This window comes from Schistosoma haematobium, chromosome 2 (assembly GCF_000699445.3).
Source record: "Schistosoma haematobium chromosome 2, whole genome shotgun sequence".
Taxonomy (NCBI): domain Eukaryota; kingdom Metazoa; phylum Platyhelminthes; class Trematoda; order Strigeidida; family Schistosomatidae; genus Schistosoma; species Schistosoma haematobium.
The window spans coordinates 7,648,350-7,672,215 of NC_067197.1; the positions used below are offsets into that span (position 1 = coordinate 7,648,350).

Consider the following 23,866-nt stretch of genomic DNA (forward strand, 5'->3'; position numbering starts at 1 on the left):
TATCCAATCACACGCTTTACATCCTGTGATATATGTAAAGTAAATTGTGATGCGGAAATAACTTTCGTCAATTATATCATATCTAACTCCTATTCAGTTTTTCAAAAAGAAGTGAGTGTGTGTTAGCCTTTGGTCTTTGCTTCCATAATTGAATGTACATTCACACGTTATAATTAGTGATTCGATGTTATTTGGACTATTACTTATGTTTGTTAACTTCTACATCACTAAATAATAGATATAATAGTTCATTCGACCTGTGTTCATTATTTTATCAAGTGTTTCTGCGAAAGCCTCATCCTTTTGCTGCTTACTGGTGACACACCACTTGCCCAGATGTTGACACTTTAATAACTCCCATACTGATTTTTTCTCACGGTTTTTGAGCCCATGTGTGATAACCTCGGAGTTCATGTGCCATAGATAAATCTAAATGATAAGATGTGTCAGTACCCAAGTGGTTAGCTGTGATACAAGGTGCCAGCACCAAATGAATGAAAAAACACACTAATCGCTTCACGTAGACCTTGGGTTCGCCTTTCAGTCATATTGGACACCCCTTAAACAGAACTCTGACATGTACGTCCGGAGTATCTTGCGTAGATAGTTGTTTATAAATACCTGTACATTTTGGTCATAGTATCGGTAGTTTGATGGCCTCCAAATATGTATAATAAGACTAAACGATAGTGCTAAAAATTCTGACTTGGTCATGAGTAAAAATTTTATTGAGTGACAGATATTCTTCAATTGTAAGAATATTTCGCTTGTTTTCGCGATTCATGACTTGGTATTTGCATCAGGTCCTCTCTGTCTGTCTCTGTTGCCAAGGCACGTAAAGGTTTCCACTTTTAGTCTTTAGTCGTTATACCATCAAATGTGATTTGGTCAGTGATCATAATTGTATTTCACGATTTTCTTTTAAGGCCTATTTCTGCAGAAAATGCCGCCATATGTCTTTTACTAAGATATTGATGCCTTCCCAATCCAGTCGACAGCTATAAAAAGGAGAGCTCCCACCTACAGATAAAAAACAGCTATTTTCATCTACGTTGTCTAATGGTTTCTCATCCAGGAATATGATATATAGTGACGAGTTCCATTCAATTGATTGTTGAACGATGATCCATAGTGTCACGACTTAGTCTGTGCAAAACCGGTCCTTACGGAATCCGGCCCGATGATCTCGAAGCTGGACGTCTACTGAATCATTCATTCGGTTCAGCAACACTGTTGAAAACTTCCCCTGGTACCGTTACTAGTGTGATTTCTCTGTAGTTCTCACATTTGCTCAGATCTCTCGGTATATTGATGAGATATCCTTCTTCCTAGTCTGTTGGCACTTATTCTTTCTCCCATACATCGGTCCAAGTTGCCGTACCTCATTAGCACAGCAAGATGAACATCAAATTCGTAGAAGCAGTTACTCCAATGGTAGAAATATATAAAAGATTGTATATTAGTTCGTAGAAATAAAGGTGGCCAAACCATCTCAGTCAGTGAAAATTCACAACCTCATCAACTGATTTACCATCATTCCTTAATACCCTGCGTCGAACCTCACTATTACTTACCCGGTGATCCCAGCAGACGCCAGCAATATTTCTAAGGCATCTGTGGTCAAACACTAGTAGCTCACAAGTATCTTCTACTCTTAATGGCCACGTTTCGCGGCCGTAAATTAGAACAGAACGAACTGCCGCGCAGTATACTCGTCCCTTAGGCAAAAGCCAAACAAGCTTTTCGAATCCGTGTGAAGATTTCGTCAGACACTAACTCATCTGGGCTGATCAGACTTCCAAGATAAGTAAAGTTGTCGATGCATTCAACTACTTCACTCATTATCCTTAATTCAGGTGTTGACGCAGACCAGTCCTGAAGCAACAACGTGCATTTAGATAGAGAGAAACGCATCCGTAACATCCTGTCATTGTTGCTCAGTGCCACCAGAAGACTGCATTTTTTCAGCGTCTTCACCAAACAGGACTATATCATCTGCGTATTCTAAGTCGATAATTGGATCTCCTGGAAGATCAATTCCTGAAAATTCAGTCGACGAAAGCGTTATTTCCATCAGCAGCTCTATGATGAAGTCAGACAAAAATTGAGAAAGTGGACAGCCTTGACGGACACCACTTGAGGTTGCAAAAGCAGATGACAGTTCTCCATAAGCTCTGACTCGACTAGTAGTGTTCGAGTGGAGAGCCTTCACAAGCTTTATGTATTTCTGAGGTACATCTTTCAATGACAGACACTGCCACAGAATCTGGCGGTCTACGGAGTCAAATGCTGCTTTTTAATCAAGAAAGACCACCATTGTCGGACGCCGATAAGTATGCCTATGTTCTAGAACCTGACGAATGATGAATATGTGGTCGATTTAGCCACGACCAGGTCTGAAGCTAGCAGTCCTCCAATCTTTGTTAAGCGTCCAGTAATTATTGAGGCTACTATCTTAGATGCTATGTTACTCAGACTAATCCCTCTGTGGTTGTCACAGGATAATTTTGACCCTTTCTTATTTGATTGTTACCAGTCAGATAGGATTACGTCCAACTCCCAGATCTTAGCTAAAATCTTAGTCAACCTAATCGCTAGAATTGGACCACTATCCTTGAAGACCTCTGGAGCCAATCCATCTAGACCAGCTGCCCTTCCTTGTTTCGGATTAACTATAGTCTTTTGAACTTCAGCTAGAGTTGGGAGAATGGTGGGTAGTTGTAGAGTAGCTACAGTCCAGCTGAAATGTTCTCTAAAATGTTCCACCTATCGTTCTAAACGTGTGGACTGGGAGCAGATGAGAGTGTCGTCTTTTTCCGAAATAGTCTGACTTACACTTGACTTAATAATTCCAGTTTCTTTTATCAGTCTGTAGAGCTGTCTTGTGTTCCCTATAGCCGCCGCCTTTTCCATCTCTTTCGCTTTCGTTGCCCACCACTGCTCACGGTTGTTTCTTAGACTTTTGCTTAACCTAGATCTGATTTGTTTACGCTCTTCATCGTGTTCAGAACCTGATGGGATGAGTTTGCGAAAATCTATCAGTGCAATAGACCTTGAAGAAATCCATTGGTTCTTTGTAACCCTGTGGTTTAAATCACTAATAGATGTCACTGCTGTTTCCACAGCTGTTTGTATGTCTTTCCAAACAACATCTGGGTCAGCCTCGTTTTCAGAACTACCTAAGTGTGACCTCAGTTGTTCGTGGAACCTACTTTTGGTGTTCTCGCTACTCAATTCAGTTCTAATGGGTCTTTTTAGTGTGGCTTTTCTGCGTCCGGTGAGGCGCAAGTAGATGCGTACCCGTATTAGGGCATGGTCGGAGTCCAAACAGGTACATCATAATGAGCGACAATCTTCTACCGACCCTCTCCAACGATGACTGATGACAATATGGTCTATTTGAGTCCATCGTTGGTTTGGTGTAGGGGGTCGCCATGTTAGACGATATCAATCCTTATGCCTAAAATTTGTTTGCTAAAAATAAACGATTGTCTGAGTACAGTTGCAGTAGACGATCACCATTATCTGTTCGTTGTGCCGGAATACTAAAATACCCACCTAAATGTCTGTTTAGTTTAAACTGCTTATCTGAGCATTAAAGTCACCTCCTACGAGTACTATGTCTGGACGTTTAGCTTTCTGAAGAAGTTCAGAGAGCTTTCTGTAAAATTCATCTTTCACTTCATCCGAGCTGCAGTCAGTAGGAGCGTAGGCAGGAACGACAAAAAGGCAACGACGTGTGTCCCTATCCTTCCGAATTCTTACAGAGCCGTTCAACCGAACAGCACATAAACGACTGTTAACGGGGATCCACTCTAACAGTGCTTGTTCCGCCCTCATTATTAGTGCTATGCCCACACCTGCCAGTCTATGAGAACTGGCCATCGAGTCACCAGATACACGGAGGGTGCATCTCGTTGGCTCTCCGTTTTGGCGAGCTGGGGTCAAGTGAATGCCACACTAGGATCCTGTGTGTTTCGGAGACACAGCATACATCAATGGTACGAGACTAGGGTTTTAGCCAAGGAAGCCTGCTGACCTATTTGACCTAGGGTGCGAAGCTCTAACAGCACTCAAGACCACTATATTCATAATCAACCTCCCTCTTCAATTCTTATTATTCCTCCTACATCGACTTTCAACTCTAAACTTCCTCTTTCGGCGTCCTCAAGTGTCACCATAGCCAACGATTCTGAAGCGCGAAACATTGTCCTAGGTCTACTGAAACCTCGCTCCAAATTACACATTGTAGCTTTCAACGTACGCAACGTACACAAGAAAACCAAAAGTAGGTTCCAGGAACAACTGAGGTCACACTTAGGTAGTTCTGAAAACGAGGCTGACCCAGATGTTGTTTGGAAAGACATACAAACAGCTGTGGAAACAGCAGTGACATCTATTAGTGATTTAAACCACAGGGTTACAAAGAACCAATGGATTTCTTCAAGGTCTATTGCACTGATAGATTTTCGCAAACTCATCCCATCAGGTTCTGAACACGATGAAGAGCGTAAACAAATCAGATCTAGGTTAAGCAAAAGTCTAAGAAACAACCGTGAGCAGTGGTGGGCAACGAAAGCGAAAGAGATGGAAAAGGCGGCGGCTATAGGGAACACAAGACAGCTCTACAGACTGATAAAAGAAACTGGAATTATTAAGTCAAGTGTAAGTCAGACTATTTCGGAAAAAGACGACACTCTCATCTGCTCCCAGTCCACACGTTTAGAACGATAGGTGGAACATTTTAGAGAACATTTCAGCTGGACTGTAGCTACTCTACAACTACCCACCATTCTCCCAACTCTAGCTGAAGTTCAAAAGACTATAGTTAATCCGAAACAAGGAAGGGCAGCTGGTCTAGATGGATTGGCTCCAGAGGTCTTTTTTAGCCCGTCGCCATTTGTTATAACTTGTAGCCTGTGCGCCCTGTTAATGTATAAGGTAACGATACCTCCAATTAGAGAGCAGTGAATTACCGATCGGACCAGTGACGCATAAAACCCGTGAGAGCAGTCTAGAGTCCTTATTGGTCCTGCTTTCCGCCTAGTCCAGCCGGTTAAGTCCAGAATACTAATCTCAAGCTCTGTAATATGAATCATTTATTTCAAGCATACTGGGTATATAAAGCAACCAGACAGACCACATCGTAACAATAAAATAGGAAAAAACATTTATACAATAATTAGCCAAATGTGGCTGTGAATGTGAGAGGTAGTAATTAATAGACGGTATAATTCAAGAATGGTAAAACGTATAATAATAGTTCATAGGTCAAAATAAGGCTCATAATAAGAGGGACATGAATATGTATATTTTATTTATTTAAGAATTATGCGATAAATTATAAGCATAGTATTGGTCCATAAATGGATCCCAAAGTTACCATTTATTATGCTTATCGGGACATAACACAGAAACCTTGCAACCCCTCAAGCAGTTTAAATTGATTAGTCACTTTAATCTGGATAACACTTTAGCGAAATTCTCTTTTTGGTTGAGTTGTTCTGTTGATAGTGTACTGGTATATATCATCATGCTATTCTGTATTGCTGTACTGCTTCCAGAATTATTCTCCATACTCAAGCTCTGTAACCATCTAACTGGCTCATCTAAATAAGCATGGGGCTTAAGCCTACTGATGTCTCCAGTTATTTCTGTAATCTACAAATCAGTTTGTTGACAGCTTAATCTGTCTATGTAATCCGATTCTCAAAAATTAAGTCTAACGGTCAGGTCCTAAATAATTGGAGAATTAGTGATCTACAAGCTGATTTACTCCAATCGCCTGTGACAAAATTTTTGATTGGTACTTATTCCTTACGTCAAACACTACGATTCTGTTGTTATGAGCAATACCCACTCAATATTTGACTTTTTCCTCTACTTGGTATATATACATTTTACTCATTCTTTTTTGAGTTTTGTTCTTTCCTACATAAGTGGATATTTTTTGGTAGTAAATAGCAGCCTACATTGCTAATTGCAGGTCTACCTTTCCAATGCTTGTTCCACTTCCCAAATCACTTGATATCATCCTAGTTCTTCCTAACCTATCTCGATGATCTGAAGTTACCGGTTAATTATGCTTAGCTTTTTCGGTTCATCCGTAAAATACTCTAAATGAATCCAGTTTAAAATATGAACTAAATACGGGCTTCTTTTTTCTTTCCTCGTTTTTAAGAAAAAAAATATTAGCGAGACTATAATTTATGAATGGACCAATCAGGTATCAGATAACAGGTCTCGGATTTTGGCGCGAAATTCATTTATCCATTTGGATAAACAGAGTTTTAGCAATATAGCTGATGTCATTTCGTGATGAAAACCCGAAATCTAATTCCTAACCTTAATCATCAACTGTAATTTCTAATTCCCCACACAGTTTTATAACCCCCATTTGGTCTTGGTTATTAAGTGGACACTCTCAAGGTCAATCTGGCGTCGCTCAAAGGTCGTCCATAAATTATGGTCTCACCAAAAATATCAGTACCAGAAGTTTATAGTTTCAGACTGTTAGGATGCACTTCAGTCACATGTATAGCGATTCGTGTGTCATCTGAAGTTACGTTTTGTACTGTAGAAGCATTCAAAACAGCGTGTATAAACTCTGAAAAGTAAGGAAACTATTAAAAAACAAGAGCCAAAAACACAGTGAGCCCATAGGATGTACTTAATACACTTAATAATGACCAGGGTCGGCAATAACATGTAAAATCAAGACAATTCGACACTAGGAACTGGCGTTATATTTCGAATCCGTTGCAACATGGTCCCAAACAAGTTAAATCGATATAAAAGCTGACAGAATTATGTATTCATTATTCACTACTGTTTATTCAGTACAAAGAATCCTCAGCACAAAAGTACAAAATATTGCAACAAATTTCTATTACTCTAAATTCCATGACATCCAAGGTTTTCTCTAAATATTGACTTTCCATCACAGATGTTTCCGGTTAGTTACATTACAACTTAGCATGTACACGGGTGCGACTAGTAAGTTAGTCCCTTCAGACAACCACTAGCATCTGCAGCGATTCTGCCTCCTCGCAACAAAAAGAAGAGGTTAAAAAAGGTTGGTCCTAGAAATGTCACACCACGTTATTCCACGGATTTCCATATCCAAAGGTAAGGCCTTCAGAGTATGGAGTTAAAATCTCACAAAAAAAGCACTATGACTTGTCTCAAAAAGCTGTCCTCTGAGCATTGCGGCCACACTTTCAGATCTATAAGACCTCGGCTAACCTGGCTTCCTTTTCATGTATTTTAAGCTGAACCATCGTTTAACGGTGTACTCAGCTGATAAGTAACGATTACCCTCATACCTCTAACAACACCTGAGATCATCTTGTTCGCCATCAAATCCTCTGATTTTGTAATACTTGTATAACCATCATATTTCGCTTTACCTTTATTTAGGGTACGTTTTCTGGATTTTACTAAAAACGCATGCCAACCACATTGATATCTCCTGTTTTTTGTTTGGTGTTCAGGGTTGTGATATGTTGTGAATAAATAGTACGATCAACGGTTGTTGTCAGTTAAAACAAATTAAAATCAAGAAAACTTTACCCAGTATTTACACAGATGATGAGTAAACAGTCCAGAAATTCAATCTGGTCATCATCGTATCAGCCATAGTTTCTGTGCGCACATCAGCAATACAATAAAACCAAATTTATTAAGACAATGCCATCCAAGTAAGTGTCCTTATAGAAGAAAATCAGATCATAAAAAGTGTTAAACGATATCATGTCTATGATGTATGGAGAATAGTAGTTTACTCACGCGTACCTTTACTGCCAATTTTCAATTGTATCAACTCTTTCGATCAACTAGATTTCAGTTTTCCTGTGACTTTCAATACGTTTCCACTTTGTTCCCAAATTTTAGGCAATCTATCATATGTTGAATTAATCTCCATGGCTTTAGTCAATTACCAGACCTTCTCATAGCTGCTATTGTTTAAATTCATTTCTACGATCTTTTAGTTTTATTCTTTATTCATTACTGACTGGATAAAGTAATTTAGTCATTAGTTTTCACCCTGTTCTACTTGTGAAGAACTGCATGGAGCTGGTGTATTTGCTATGCGTTCTTTTTCTGTGCCAACAGCAATTCCAAGTTCTTGCTTACCTCAATATCAAGTTCAAAATAATTTCTCTCAGCAAAACCAGGCCTTTTTAAATTCCATGGCTCAACCTACATTTAGCCTAATGCCGGCAGTTTCTTACTCTTCTATTCCTGTATGCACATCTCCAACGTCTACAAACCCTATACCTGGATCCAATATCATACAGTCTCAACAGCCTGTAATATTTTCTGCGTGAGTTTATTTCATCCTATTTATTTCGTTAAATTTTATCCTGTTAGTAATCATTAAAATTTTTTGGCAAGTGAAACCTTTTTTCGCTTATTTAATTACCTTTTTGAGTTAGGATTAGCGGTTCACAAAATCTTATTTAAAAATACTAACCAATATTGATGATTAATCTTTAGATTTGGGAGAATTTAATTGCCATATACACAGGTGTATCAAAACTTGTGGTTTTCTGTTTTCAGATCATCCATCCTTTGGATATGTTGAATATATTTGTCAATGTACAAACTCCTGTTGGTTTTTAATACATTTATGTTCCTCCCTTATACTTTAGTCGTATGCAATGATTCCTTGTTTTATATTCTATTAGACTAGGTTTCTTCGTGCAAAACTATCATAACAGTGGTATTTGATTGGAGTATTCTTCAGAGCTGTTCACTCAGATATTATCGACAGTATGAAAATCGGGGTTATCAACAGTTAGCAAGCAAAATACTTACAAGCTTTTATACTTTTAATCATTTCTTACATAATTTTTGTCATTGTATCTGTTTCAGTAAGCTTTGATTGCTTTAAAAGAAAAGCATATATAATTAGTATGTAAACCGGGTGGTAAGATGTACACTTTTCAGTCGGTTTCCTCTCTGTTTCTGTTCCAAATTTTCAAATGCTTGATAAATAGACGAAAAATGTAACATTTCTTACTCTTTATCATCCGGAAAACAATTTATACAACATAAATAATAGTAGTAGGCAATAATTAGTTAACTTTTTAAATAACCTGACATTTTATATTGAGTTTGTTTACGTTTCCTGTCTTGCAAACTTTTTCATACATTAGTACTCCAAATAACGTCCGCAATGCAACCTGTAGTGATAAGACGACCCCATATGATATACTAGGAGTATCTCACTAAGACAATAAATTCGGAATAGGGAGTGAAGTAGTCGAACGCGTCGACAATTTCACTTATCTTGGAAGTCTAATCAGCCCAAATGAGTTAGCGTCTGACGAAATCTCCACACGGATTCGAAAAGCTTGTTTGGCTTTTGCCTAAGGGACGAGTATACTGCGCGGCAGTTCGTTCTGTTCTAATTTACGGCCTCGAAACGTGGCCATTAAGAGTAGAAGATACTTGTGAGCTACTAGTGTTTGACCACAGATGCCTTAGAAATATTGCTGGCGTCTGCTGGGATCACCGGGTAAGTAATAGTGAGGTTCGACGCAGGGTATTAAGGAATGATGGTAAATCAGTTGATGAGGTTGTGAATTTTCACTGACTGAGATGGTTTGGCCACCTTTATTTCTACGAACTAATATACAATCTTTTATATATTTCTACCATTGGAGTAACTGCTTCTACGAATTTGATGTTCATCTTGCTGTGCTAATGAGGTATGGCAACTTGGACCTATGCATGTATGTGTCTGGTCCTACTTTGTAGCTAACTGACTGACAAATTATTCATTCATATGGGTTTAAATTAACATAAATCGCACTCTCGTTTAATTTTTGTCCTTTTCTTGTCAATCCTTAAACAGAGCTCCGGGAAACTTTTTCCTTGCCCAATCTACACCTATTGGTACTCCAGTTGTGGGTGCTCCATCATTTGTCTTTGCTCCTGGTCAGACTAATCAAAATGCTTTTGTGGTTGCTCACCCATTATCCCAGGCACCCATCGCGGGACAAATGGCCACTCATACAAATCCAGCAAATTGTGTTATTCGTCTTCCTGATGGACGGTTTGTCTTACCAGCTACTGCTCCTAATAATTTAAATCTTCAATCATCTTTAACTCGTATTTGTGGCCCTCAGCCTAATTACTTCCCTGTTACAGTATCTGCACCTACTAGTGTAAATTCATCTACAATACCTTCGTTGACTCCCCAAATCGCCCAACCACCATCAGGCCAAGTAAGTTAATTAAAAGAAATAAACATTTTGCTTTAATTGTGCATAGAGGTTTACATTTATTGTCTGTAGATGTTAGTTTTTGTCTTGCTTTGACATTATCCAGCTTCTATATATTTTTTCTAAGTAAACAGTTAGTCACTTCCAAATAACAGCATTCTGATATATTTTGTGCAAATCAGCGTTATCATTGAGTTTCTTACGTGCTTATCGTTTAATCTATTGTCTCACAGGCATTCTATATTCAGATGCCAACCAGTTGTGTCAGTGTTGGTAATACAGTTTTCACTACCTCTCAACTGAATACTGGTACTAATTTTCAAACTCATCCAATGTCAACAATGAAACCAGGACCTCAAGTATCCTTCGCTAACTCACAGATGAATGCTTTATATGGCCAATCCGGTACTTTTATAACCCCTGCGACTGGATCAAATCAAGCTCAGTTGGCTCCTAGACCACTTGGTACTAATTTGAATCCTGCTTGTTCTGGAATAATGATGAATAGATCTGGATTACTTCTCCCCACAGGCTGCAGTCCTGGAACTCCAATATTAGATGCATACACTGTACAAGTAATAAAAATTGTTCTAAAATATATCAATTGTATAACTGCATAATATTTGGTAATGTGTAATACAAACCTGTAGTCTTTATTCGCACAACCTTTTTGTTACATAAGCCTCAATGCATAACTAATGAACATTTATCAACATCACTCCCCAATAAATGTTATTTTGCCAAACCAAAGTCTAAAATATCCTAAAACATATTTAAGCATGCTGCTTCAATGCCTCCATTGAGAGGACGACAATTCAATTACCGTAACAACGAAACTTTTTGGGCATCAAAAAGTTCAGTTGTTAGTGAGACTATCTCCATAAAATCAGGACTGTCATCTACTACCAGCCCGGATAAATGAATCGGTGGATGGGATACTCCGAAGAACAGTTCAATTGTTCTATGGTTATCCACTTTTTCGAAACAACCAGAATGGAAGATTAACTCTTAGCAAAGTTGCGAGAAAAATAGCTAGTTTAAAGTGAAGGAAATCAGCCAGTCCTCATGTAAACTTATAAGGATAGAGGTCCAGTTTCAGCTGTTAAGTTGACTGGTGATATGGTAACTCGAGCTTAGGAAATGGACAATCCCATTTGACTGATTTCGATTATCGGTCATACCGGTTTATAAGGAAGAACAGAAGTCTTGTGTTAACCTCTCAGAAATCTATTTAACCAATATAATACCTAGTATATTAGCCTTAATAATCACTAAATGCTAAACTAGAACTTGTAAAGAACAACTCTGGGAAAACTATGCTGGTTTCGGACATTGACGTGAATGTACTGATCAGGTTCTGAAATAAATACATACCTGTCAACTTTTGAATATAGTGATGAATTTTCTTCTGCCAAATCTCGGTATAGATTATGAAAGTTCTATTGGTGCGTCACATATGGTGTAATCTAAATGTCCGTCTTCCAATCAGAGGATGAGTATGTTGTGCAGCGGTATGCTCTGCTCGACCTCAAGTCTATGAAATGTTGCCTTTAAAAATGGAGTATATTTGTAGGTCTCTAAAATTCGGTCACATGTGCTTTCAAAGCACAGCTCTCGTATATTGGGACCATCAAGTAACCAATCCGGATGTTAAAAGTAGGGTTTTGAGTAAAGGTGGCAAATCGGCTCGTAAATCTATGAAACTTCATCAACTGAGGTAGTTGGAACTTGTGGTCAACTAATTAGAGGTGGTCTTAGTGACCTGGGAGCGTGACCGCAGTGCCCAAGGGACAACTGCTTGAGGTCGGTCACACACGACCTTTTTATGGGTAATTTTCGTTTTTAGCTCCGTACTTGTTGAGACCTTACCGCTGGAGACGGATATCCGTAAGATAAGGCGAGGTGTGCAATTTTAGGGTCGACCTTTTCTAACCCCATCCCTCCTTGTGGGAAGGCAGCACCGCTGTCATGCTGGTTGTCTGAAGGAAACACCTTACTGCTGTCACACCTCTGTACAGTCAGCAGTACGACTTCGCCTTCGGACCTTGGGTTTGTTGCTTTTACTCTTACCGCCTCTGAATTAACTACTTTTATGAATCCGGTGTCCATCTTGTTGTGTTAATGAGGTATGGCAACTTGGACCAATGCATATATGTGCCTGGTCCTACGCTTTAGCTGACTGACTACCTTCAACTTCTGTTTTATTTATCTTTCTTTAGTTTACAGATCCCAAGGGTTGGTAATACTTGTGTATTCAGTATAGCCAGCTTTTTTTCCAGCATATTTTGAAAGCTTTGAACTTTCTTAGAAGTATTTAAGTATATATCTTCTGTCACTAAGTTTTACTTACCTATTTTCTTTACATTTTCAGAATCAAAAACTAGGTATTGGAACGAATACATCACAGTACACTAGTCTTCAAGCTTTGCCAAGTGGAATGGCCGTTGCCCGATTGCCGAATGGAACGTACGCTACAGTGTCGCTTAGTTCTACTGGAATATCAGGTTCATCACCGATTTTTGTAAATAATGCTTGTGTTCCATCTACACTGGCTAATCCAAATGATACCTCAACTGCACCAAAACGTAGTGCTCCTAATTCACGTACCAGACCAAAGTTAACTGGTTCTCCACCTGCCGATACAGATGTACTACGTCGTTTAGATGATCAAATAGCTTCATTACAACGTTTGACTGCACCTACAGAAATGCAATTAAATAGACTAAAGCAGCTTGTTGAAGTTAAACACCAATTAACAAAAGTATCTAATATATCTGCCAATCCTCCCAATGCATTGGCTCCTCGTAGCTTGCCAACATCTAATGCGGTTACGAATACTCCTGCTTGTCGAAATCCTAGTCCTGTGTGTGCGCAGATCACTCCAAGTGTGGTAAGATTTTATTCAAATTATTGCCTACAGTAAGATATTAAATAAAACTCAGATACCTGTTTGATAATAATATTAATTACTGCCATTATTATTTTTTTAAATCTTATCAGCGTATTTTAAATTAAGGTTTTCCTGTTTTCTTGCCTAGACGAGTTAAAGGTACTAGATAAATATAGCGAATTGATTGATGACGTAGTGAATTTTCATCAGCTTAGGTGATTGAAACAAGTGTTACGTATGCCCAGCCACTCCTTACGTCGACAAGAAATGTGTGGTCACGTTTCACTGCCAAAAAGATTCTAAATATAGTGCATAAAGGAAATTAAATCAATATGTGAAACTATTAGACTTTGGTTACAAATCAGTTCACTCATCCTTTCGTTTATACTTATGATTTGCTTATTTTTCATACTTTATCATATTTCAATTTAATTATTGTTTTAATTTTGTGATTATGTATATTGAACTTATTAAAGATTTCTCTTTTAATCATCTTGTTTTTTAGCGTCGTGAAGTCTTAGATTTACTTTCTCAGCACAAATTACTACCACAACCTATTGGATCTAGCAATGAAGAAACTTTCATAGTAGAATTTCGTCTAAATCAACAAAGATATCAACTGCGACTAACTCGCTCTCAAAAAGTTGATATGGAACGTTTACTTTTTACTAATACTCCACAACGTCAGGCTGAAGTGTTAACTATTTTTCAACAGGAACAAAGTCGTCTGCTTGCTTCAACACCACGGGCAAGATTACCAGCTCCTTCCAGTCAAAGTAGTAATCCAGTTATGACAACATCTCCAGTTGTTGGGTTTAGTATTGCTTCACAACCCTTACGATTACAATCTGGAATTCCAACGTTTGCAGCTGCTCCTATGCACACTTTTCATGGTACATCTGGTCTACGACTGGTTACAGCTCGGCCAGTTGTACCACCAAATGCTATATCAGGACCTATTGTTCGATCAAATATTCCTCCTGTATGTTCTTCAACTCCAGTTGTAGGTGTTGTTACTGCTTTAGCTGTACCTCCTATTGGAACTTGTGTTAATAATCCTAGTAAGATATTTTAATGAACGATGTTTTTTTTAGAAATCACAATGATGTTTGTTTTAGTCTTCATGTATTGTAGGCAAGTCTAGGATTTTAGCGCGAGATTCACTCATCTATAGCTTATGTCAGTTTGTGGTGAAAACCCTTGTCCTAATTCCCAATCCTGACATCTAACTCGAAATGTTAATCCTAATTCCTGATACTAATTTATAACGCTCTTCTTACCTTATTAAATAGGTGAATTCTCTTAAGATGATTTTAGCGTCGCTCAAAGATCGTATTATTATTGTTATTCAGTCAGTCAGTCAGTAACAACGTAGAACTTCGTACGTGCGTACATCAGTTCGAGTTGCCACACCACATTAGCACAGAGATGCAGTTGTCGATTCAAATCCCGTAGTGGTAGAGGTAGCAAGAGTATAAACAGTAATCGGGAAGATTAGGGTTTGGAGATGTTATTTAAAGAGTATAATACAGTGAAATAAATTTGGAAAGAGGAAAAAAGGGACATGGAGAATTCAGAAGATTAGAATCTGGGAGAACACAAAGACTGGATGCACCTGCGCCATTGCAAACGATTTTGAGCCATGTCATTCAGGGTCTCAAACCATCGGTTGCTATCATCTCGCGGTCCCCAACCAGGTAGTCTACACCTACCAACATGACTCAGTCCACTTGTCAGTGACTTCATGAACTTGTACCATGTTTTGATCTGGCCGCCCCTAGGTTTCTTCCAACCTACTCCTATACCACTGAACATAGCACGTCGAGGCAGTCGGTGGTTGGGCATACGTAACACGTGTCCCAGCCATCTCAACTGATGAAGTTTCACTACTTCATCAATTGATTTGCCATCCTTACCTAGTACCCGTTTCCTAACAACTGTGTTACTTACTCGATGGTCCCATGATATACGAGCAATGTTTCGAAGACACCTATGATCGAATACTAGTAGCCTACGGATATCCTCTACTCTTACCGGCCATGTTTCACTGCCATAAAGTAGGACGGAACGAACTGCTGCGCAGTAAACACGTCCTTTGGTTGATAGACGGATATCTCGCCTACGCCATAAATGACGCAAGTTAACAAAAGCTAGTCGAGCCTTCTGTATCCGTGCTGAGATTTCGTCACACACCAAACCACAAGGGCTGATGAGACTTCCAAGATAAGTGAAGCGGTCGACACACTCAACTACTTCACTCCCTATCACTAGTTCGGGTGTCGATGTAACCCAAACATGAAGCAACATTTTGCATTTTGAGGGGGAGAATCGCATCCCGAACATGCTTGCATTGTTGCTTAGAGTGGTCAGAAGACTCTGCATTTTGTCAGCGTCTTCACCAAATAAAACTATGTCATCAGCATATTCTAAGTCAACAAGTGAACCTCCCGGTACAAGTTCAATCCCTGGAAATTTAGATGAGGAGAGTGTTATCTCTAAAAGTGCGTCAATGACAAAGTTGAACAAGAATGGAGAGAGTGGACAGCCCTGACGAACACCACTTGAGGTAATCAATTCTGATGACAGTTCGCCATAAGCTCTTACTCTACCAGTTGTGTTCGAGTAGAGATCCTTTATAAGGTTAATGTACTTCTTTGGTACTCCTTTCAGTGACAAACACTGCCATAGAACCTCACGATCAACAGAGTCGAATGCCGCCTTAAGGTCGAGAAATACTACCATTGTGGGGCGTCTGAATGTGTGTCTGTGTTCTAGAACCTGACGTAGTGTGAATATCTGATCGATACAACCACGTCCAGGTCGAAAACCGGCCTGATTTTCTCTAATCTGCTCTTTACGAGCTTTGATTAGGCGTCGAAGTATTATTGAAGCTAATATTTTAGACACTATATTGGTCAAACTGATTCCTCTGTGACTGTTACAAGAAGACTTTTGTCCTTTCTTATAGACTGGCACAATCAGTGATTGAGACCAGTCAGATGGGATTACGTCCAGTTCCCAAATTCTACCTAAGACCTCGGTTAATCTCATTGCTAATACTGGACCACCATCCTTAAAAATCTCAGGAGTAAACCTGTCGGGGCCTGCTGCTCTCCCTCGTTTCAGATTTCCTATGGCTTTTTCAACTTCGTAAAGGGACGGAGGACCTACATTAACTTGCCATTCAGGTTGACTAGAGATCGTGGGAAACCGAAGTGTGGCTGAAGCCCAGTTGAACTGATCCCTAAAGTGTTCTGCCCATCGATCCAATCTCCTGGATTGAGAATGAATAATATGTCCATCTTTCTCTGAGATTGTTTCGCTAATGATAATGAAAATGATAATCAAAACACACTACAAAAGGGAATTAGAGTCAAGGAAGGATGAGAGGTTGGACCTATCGTTTTTGCAATCAGAGTTTGGGCTTGAGTTGGTGGATTGCCAATACCTTAAATTATTTTCATCCTTATATTCTCCTCTTACCCCTTGATTGTTGCGTAACTTCACTAGACAATAAGAGTCTCGAATCAATATATGATGTAATCATTTCTATCCTTTTAAAGACATATATTTACCATATAACTATAAATACGAATGTACAGCTTAAGTAAGTGGTTTCGTCGGAAAGAAAATTTTCTTCTCTGGATTCTGTTTATTTAAAAATAGTGTAATAATGTTAATAAAAGTTACGAATTCAGCATATCAAGTGTAGTTTTAAAAAGACAAATTTGGGGAATAGTAGATAGTAAGGATTAATACTATTGTCAATATTTAGAGTACGATAAGAAGTAAATAAATTCACGACGTTGCGATCAGTTTTGAACCTTGTCACCTAAGATCTCCAACTATAAAGATCATATATCTTGTAAATTGACTCCATTTCTTATTACCACTCTTAATCTTTTTTTGATCGACTTCTACGCTGACCGGCATTTCGTTTCAAAATAAGTAATATTTATGTAAGCGTGCCTAAAACATGTCCGAACTACCCCAGTTGATTATTTTTAAATATAATGAATGACTGATGTACCACAACTATCTATATACTTGTGCTTTTTCAAATATTCTCTTCCAAACTACTCATTTCGTTCAAAAATGCTTTTTAATTCTCATCATTTTCACTAATTTCCTTCCCTCGCTCATTATTTTTCTTCAGTGTTTGCACCCGCCTTAGCTTTAAATTCTGCTGCAGTTAATATTCCTACAGTTTCACCTAGTCTTTCAATGTCCTCAGCAATGATGTCCACCATAAATGCAACAAGTGGTTTACTAACAACAATACCTACAACTTCATTTAGTTCAACTGTGAATAATGCAGCGCAAAACTTTGTTTTATCGAATTCAACTTTAGTCAATTCTACTGGTACTACAATTCTAACTCCTAATACTAGTGGGTTCTGTACACAGTCTGGTCCATTCACATTACCACCTGAATCTATTAATGTTGTTAATTCGATACGACCCGTAGCACTGAATATTCAACAAGTAAATTACCTGACTATGTTATCAATTTTTTCAATCATTTTTCCTCTATAAATAAACAAATATTTCCTTGCCCATAGCTTCAGATATCTGAATAGCCCATCAAGTGTAGATTTTACAAATCAGTTCACTTCTTTCTACTACTTGCATCTGCTAAGCACGATATCCGAGGACTAGCGTATAATATAACTACAGAAATGAGATATTAAGAGTTTTCAAGTTGCTGTTTATGTATAGTGAAATCATTAATTGAACACTAGTCAGATTCGACTTTATGTGAACAGGTTAGAATTCATTCAAGTGACTTTGTTGTTCCAGACGTTCATCGATTTAAATCTGCTATCCTGACTGAAATGATAGTACGCTGGAAATTTTTTTAAAATATCCGTTAACTATTAGTCTACCAAGAAATGATCAGGTTATCTAGTTTTTGGTTATTACATATCAGTTCTTTCTCTAAAAGATATAACTTCTATGGTATTTTGTAATGTGTCTACGTATAGTCTGAGGGGGTACCTTATTTTCTGGGCGTGTGTAAGAGATATTCTAGAAGAGAAAAAGTGATCCGACGATTCAGTAACCACATATAATGCATCTACACTGAATATTGATATTGAAGTGTTGTAGTGTGACAAACATCCAGTCTATTCAAGTGCTTGTTCGTTTCGTCGTTATCAAATAAACCCTGACGGCAAAGAGAATTTACTGTAGGCTTACTGGAAACCCCAATACCTTGATTGTCGAAATTTAAAAATATCTAGATTACATAAAGAATTGTGAACTTCTAAGTCTATCACGCTACTCTTATCCCGACTTTAGTATATTACATCGACACATACTTGATATTTGAGATTTTTTCTTTCTCCTATCCTGCAGTTTACATTAAGTTACCCCATTACTAACTGTAAACTTAGTCTACTACTTGTTTTTACAAGTCTAATAAGAAACTGGTTTTCTTACCACATATTTCTTATAATTTAATTTCAGGCTGCTAGAATAGGTCGACTTCGTGCTTATTTAACCAATGATCTTAGATTAGCAGTCGACAAACCGCCAACATTACAAACTAATGATCCAACAAAATTACCAAGTCCATTAGAACTACTTGAAGCGTTGGCACCTTATCACGTTCTTAATGATGCAGATAATACTAAAGAAGCCTTAGATAAAGGTTGGTTCATTTCAGTAATAATAGTAATCATTCACATTAATTTTATGCACTTAGGACCCTTTAGTCACCTTGATGAGATCACGAACAGGGATTTTAGCAGAACAATATGAGTTCATCTCATTACGTTTGCTTCTCGTTAGCGGCTTATAACTTAACTTGATGTTATAAGCAGTTGATGAGAACTAGAAAAATTATTGTTAAAGAGAAATGGTGGTGATTGGTTTGATTTGTAGGTTGTATTCGTCCCAAACTGACCTCACTTGGTGTACCATTGAAGACCCACCAGAGAACACTGGACAGCTCTTTTATCGTAGTTTGGGACCGTTCACCAGCTTTAATCTGTAACCTCGCCGTAAATCAGACTCAGGACCTTTACGGATCACTCTGTACGGTTAACGATTAGAACCAGTGATACTACTCCAATTTTAATCGATTTCGGATATAGCCTAACGAGGTCACAATCGTTTCACTCCTTATATATCTGAATTTCATTTTAGTCATGACCTCTTAGTATAAATTTAGGAACTTCCTGAAGTCACTAGTAAGCTTATTATTTGATGTGAAGGAGTTTTGTAAAGATTGATATTATATATAGATTGTATTCGTCACAGACTATCTCTACATAAATTATTGTTTCTTTTAACAATTCTCTCCTAGTTAATGGGTGATTATTATGTATCATGAATGGGTTTTTTTTAATGTTTGAAATTTCAATCCTAAACAAAACATATATAAGTAGGGTTAAAGTGGTCATTCTTTTAAGCTTGTTACTTTACCAACCGAGGAAAGAAGAAGTAGACCTTAAGATAATAAAATTGATTTATACTGTAGCTTTTCATCTTTCCTCTCTTTATTTCTACCTAAAATTGTCTGAAAGAGTAGTAAGGTATCAAATAAAAGTGTTTTTGTCATTTTAACATTTCTTATTTGTAAAATTTATCTATTGACATGATCTATCCCATATTATCTTCATGAGATAAATTATCTATGAAATGTGCTATTCTCAATGAATTCAGTAACATTTAATAGGATATCCAATACATTCTTCATCAGTAAAATTGTCCTTTGAAACAATTCATTTGTCAGCTAGTAGTAGTTGCACGGGATCAGTAAAATTGTACTGTACAATCTTCCAAGCTAACTAATAAACCTGATTTTTTTTAAAGGAAACATTACTTTTTTTATTGGTTGTTTGAGTCTTCCGATTGATGTTTAGGATTGCAATTGATCAGTCTCGTATTATCCTAGAGTGAAGATCAACTCTAAGAGGTCTCATTGTTATCCACCATTCATCTCTGCTTACAACATTAAGTATTGATAAACAAATAAGAACTTATATATTCATTATAAAAATTCAAATCAAATTTAAAGTATACACATTTTAAAACTTTATAAGTGGCACAATCTTACAGTGAATTATTTGTTTGTTTTACTCACCTTAACTGGTACTACTGTTCATATTTGTTTTCACTTAAATGAATTGAGTTTGTATAAAGAAATAATAAAGAATTTTTATTCACCTATTGATCTCTTTTTCTTTCTCTATAATCTTATCATAATTTTAGTTGACCTAATATTGGAAAAATCTGTTAATCTACTTTTACAGAAGAAAAAAGAAACAATTGAAGCTGTGAACTCTTTAATTTTCAAGGAATCATTGGTATGTATATATGTATATAAACTACATTTAACAAAAATGCTAACTGTAGTAATAAAGACCCACAAAAGTTGGGATGCATTGATGATATCCCTTCTAAACAACACTTGCAAATTTATAGCAATACACTTGGCCAAGTCTTTGTTTTCGTTAGAAATACTTTAGAAGTTAATCTCTTCGCTGAACCATTTATATCCTATAGTTCCGTCCGTACATGAGATTGGTAGTCGTCTTAGCTTTAAATCATGCTTGTAGTTTTTGTCGAGATCGTGAATCAATCAATTTTAGACCACTATGGAAGCAATGGATGGTCGTCTCGTTCACGTTCCTTCACATGAGACTCGAAACCAGGACCTTCGGTCTCGCGCGTGAGCTCTTAATATTCAGACGATTGTTTGGCTTCAACCAATTCAAGATATTGCACGAGCATCTTCAGTTGTCTTCGGTGGGTAACTTCCTCACACCCTATACATTTAAACTCCACTGGTTACAGCTTCTTTAACAGTCTTTATAGTTCTCACTAAGAGTGTTTAATTTACTTATGTATGTATACATCATCAATACATTCTATTCATTGGTGACGTTGAGCATTTGGAGAATTTCCGAATAATTTTTTTCTTCACGTCTATTAGATATAATGTAGTTTATGTTCTTAGTTTTTTTTTTATTTATCGTTAAATGTGTAAGTTCTGTTATTCATTTACTTCAGCTTAGTTATTAAATTTCAATGGAAACATTACATCACAATTATCTATATACTTTGTATCGTCACTCAATGACTTCATTCACTTTCAGATAGACACTATATTTTTAGTTTATATACACTTTCGTCACGATTTGAACAATATTGTCTCATTAATATTCATAACTATAACTTAAGTGTCCGAGTAAATACTCTTACTCCAACTGATCCAATCTGATTTCAATCAATATATATATGCAAACTTTTAACCTGTTATGACCAATATCTAGATGTGTAGTTGAATCTTAATGCAATCCCTTATATGTGTGAGGCCTACTCAGTTGCCCAAACTGAAGTAGATTTAGTATGGTTTGAACCTACGACCTACTGGTTGGGAGTAGAGTGATTTGACTGCTAAGCTAAAAAGACATTTCAGTGACCCACTATCAGTTAGCTGAAATAATTATGATTTCACTAAATAATAGGACTAATTGCTTTCAGCAGACTGTGGATTTCCCTTCATCTTATCCAAGTCTGAAAGCACTGTACTACTGTCTCGTCCTAGTATGAGACTCCTCAGTAGTGCCCATCCACAGCGTAAGTTTAATCGTTTTCATAGAGCGCAGTGTCAGCCACATGACGTGTATTTGTTAACTCATTAAAATACTCTTTCAAAATTGTATAATACGTGGTAATAAGCCGAGAATAAAGTTTACAATTATGCCTTTTTCCTCCATCCTGACAATATTGATAACACATTTTCTGTTTCCAATTTATTCTTTTCCTCTGAATTATGAACAGCACAAACTAGAACCATTTTTAGAAGACCGTTTACTGGTAGCTAACATGGCTTTAGATTTGGAACGTGATGTATTTACTACTGAAAAAGAAATATTTGCAGAAGCGTTAAATTTTGACAAAAAAGAGAATTGTGTTGATATTCATAATGATGATAATGATAAGAAACCAATTATTGTTGAGTCAGTAAATGAGCAATCTATATCAAACAAATACAGTGATGATAAAAGGCATTTGAACAAGAAAATTACTCCCATTTTAAAGCACTCAGTTTCTTTGCTTCCTTCACCATGGTGTGATCTCTTAGGTCCTTTAGCCTATCTACGTCCTTTAAACTTTGATACTAATGGTAACACAACTGTAGCTGAAATTAAACTCCCTTCAAACGACTCAGAGTTAACAGTACACAATGAAAATAATACACACGCTCAAATACAATCTTCTACTGATTCTTCTTCCAATAATGTGATATTAATTAATTCAATATCTGAATCAAATACCGTTAACTTAGCAAATAATTTGCTAGTAGAAAAACACAATGATTATGATGAGGATGTAAATGATGAATCGTCGGATGAAGCTGAAGCTGATCGACTACTTGGTCTTGGTGGTGGTGGTTGTAGTAGTAATAGTAGTGGTATTCCAGCTTTAATTATTAATCGGTCAAAATTATTGGATAACAATTCTACAAATGGTCTACTCGACAATAATAATAATCATCAATCTACTGGAGGTATTAGAAATCATTCGGAATGCGATGGGGGTGGTGGTGATAGTGACGATGGAGAATTCGATGAAGCTTATGCATTTTGGCAAGAATTAATGCATGATAGAAGTATCAATATTGAGGATATGAATGCCGGTCTAATAGAGAATAATTTTGATAATGAATCTAATTTATTGGTAATCATCTTTGTTTATTTCATACATATATTTCGCCTATTCAAGTTTCTTTTTTTCGAATCCAGCCTATTTTTGTAGACGTGAGTAATTTTCAAGATATATGTATGTTGGAGGTTGTAACTGATGTGTGGAGAGTGGTCACATCAATTTCCACATCGTGAAAAGATGGTTCTTCGTGAGGGGTCTGAAAAGGAAGCTGAATTGACCATAATCTTAATGACCACAAAACTCAACAGACAACTGCTTGAGTTCGGTCATATATGGGCTTTGAAGGCCTTACTTCCGGATACGGAAACCTATGGGATAAGATGAGGTATAGTGTTTCTAAGTTCGACCTTTTTTAACCCCTTCCGTTGTGAGATACTAATTGTCTGAAAGAAATGTCTTAGTGTTGTCGCACCCCTTTACATTCAACAGTACGAATTCATCCTGGAACATTGATCTGCTGTTTATAGTCTTTCATTTCTCCAAACGACCTATTTGGTTTGTATGTTTGGACGTGAAAGAACAAGTGTTCTGTGTAATATAACCCTTTCAGATCATCACGATAGACAAGCTTGACCACCACGTCATGGTAGCACCTACGGCCGAGATATACATATTCGTTGTAAAGTAGGTGTGACATTTCATTGTATTATTCGAATGTCGATCCTTTTTCTAGTCGCTTCGATGAATGTTCAAAGAAAAACAGCTGTTAATTTCGTTAAAGTTCGATGCAACTCGAATCTTAACATAAAAATGCTAATCTGTTTCTATAAAAATGATTATTGCTGAATCAATATTTCACATCAGAATAGCAAAAGAGAAGTAAATAATTTGAAACTTTAACAAGATCATCATCCTAACGTGTTGGAAATATCGATTATTTTTCCATTCAATCTACAATCAAAGTTTGGTAATACACCTTCAGCTATGATTGTTGTAATAGTTATTTTCTTCAATCATTAATGAATATCTGTACTAGTGTATGCATTTGTACTCCTTGTTAGCTGGTCTGTTGAATTTCGTACAAAATAAGTAGTCGTGTTTTACAGTTTGGAGTAGCCAAACA

At 37.2% G+C, this 23,866-nt stretch overlaps 1 protein-coding gene across 2 annotated transcripts in view; it reads left to right on the forward strand.

Moving 5' to 3' along the window:
• The window catches only part of MS3_00006124 (uncharacterized protein), a 27,204-nt gene continuing 3,338 nt past the window's right edge, over positions 1–23,866 (forward strand). The window contains exons 1-10 of one of the 2 annotated variants that reach the window (XM_051214231.1): positions 1–111; positions 7,494–8,326; positions 9,863–10,235; positions 10,466–10,807; positions 12,604–13,122; positions 13,628–14,183; positions 17,279–17,607; positions 18,592–18,775; positions 20,341–20,435; positions 21,916–22,815. In XM_051214231.1, coding sequence (XP_051067383.1) covers positions 8,091–8,326; positions 9,863–10,235; positions 10,466–10,807; positions 12,604–13,122; positions 13,628–14,183; positions 17,279–17,607; positions 18,592–18,775; positions 20,341–20,435; positions 21,916–22,815 — 3,534 coding nt within the window. In that variant the 5' untranslated portion in view covers positions 1–111; positions 7,494–8,090. Of the gene's footprint in view, positions 112–3,582; positions 10,236–10,465; positions 10,808–12,603; positions 13,123–13,627; positions 14,184–17,278; positions 17,608–18,591; positions 18,776–20,340; positions 20,436–21,915; positions 22,816–23,866 lie in introns of those variants that run through there. The other variant, XM_051214232.1, reaches the window with a different exon arrangement.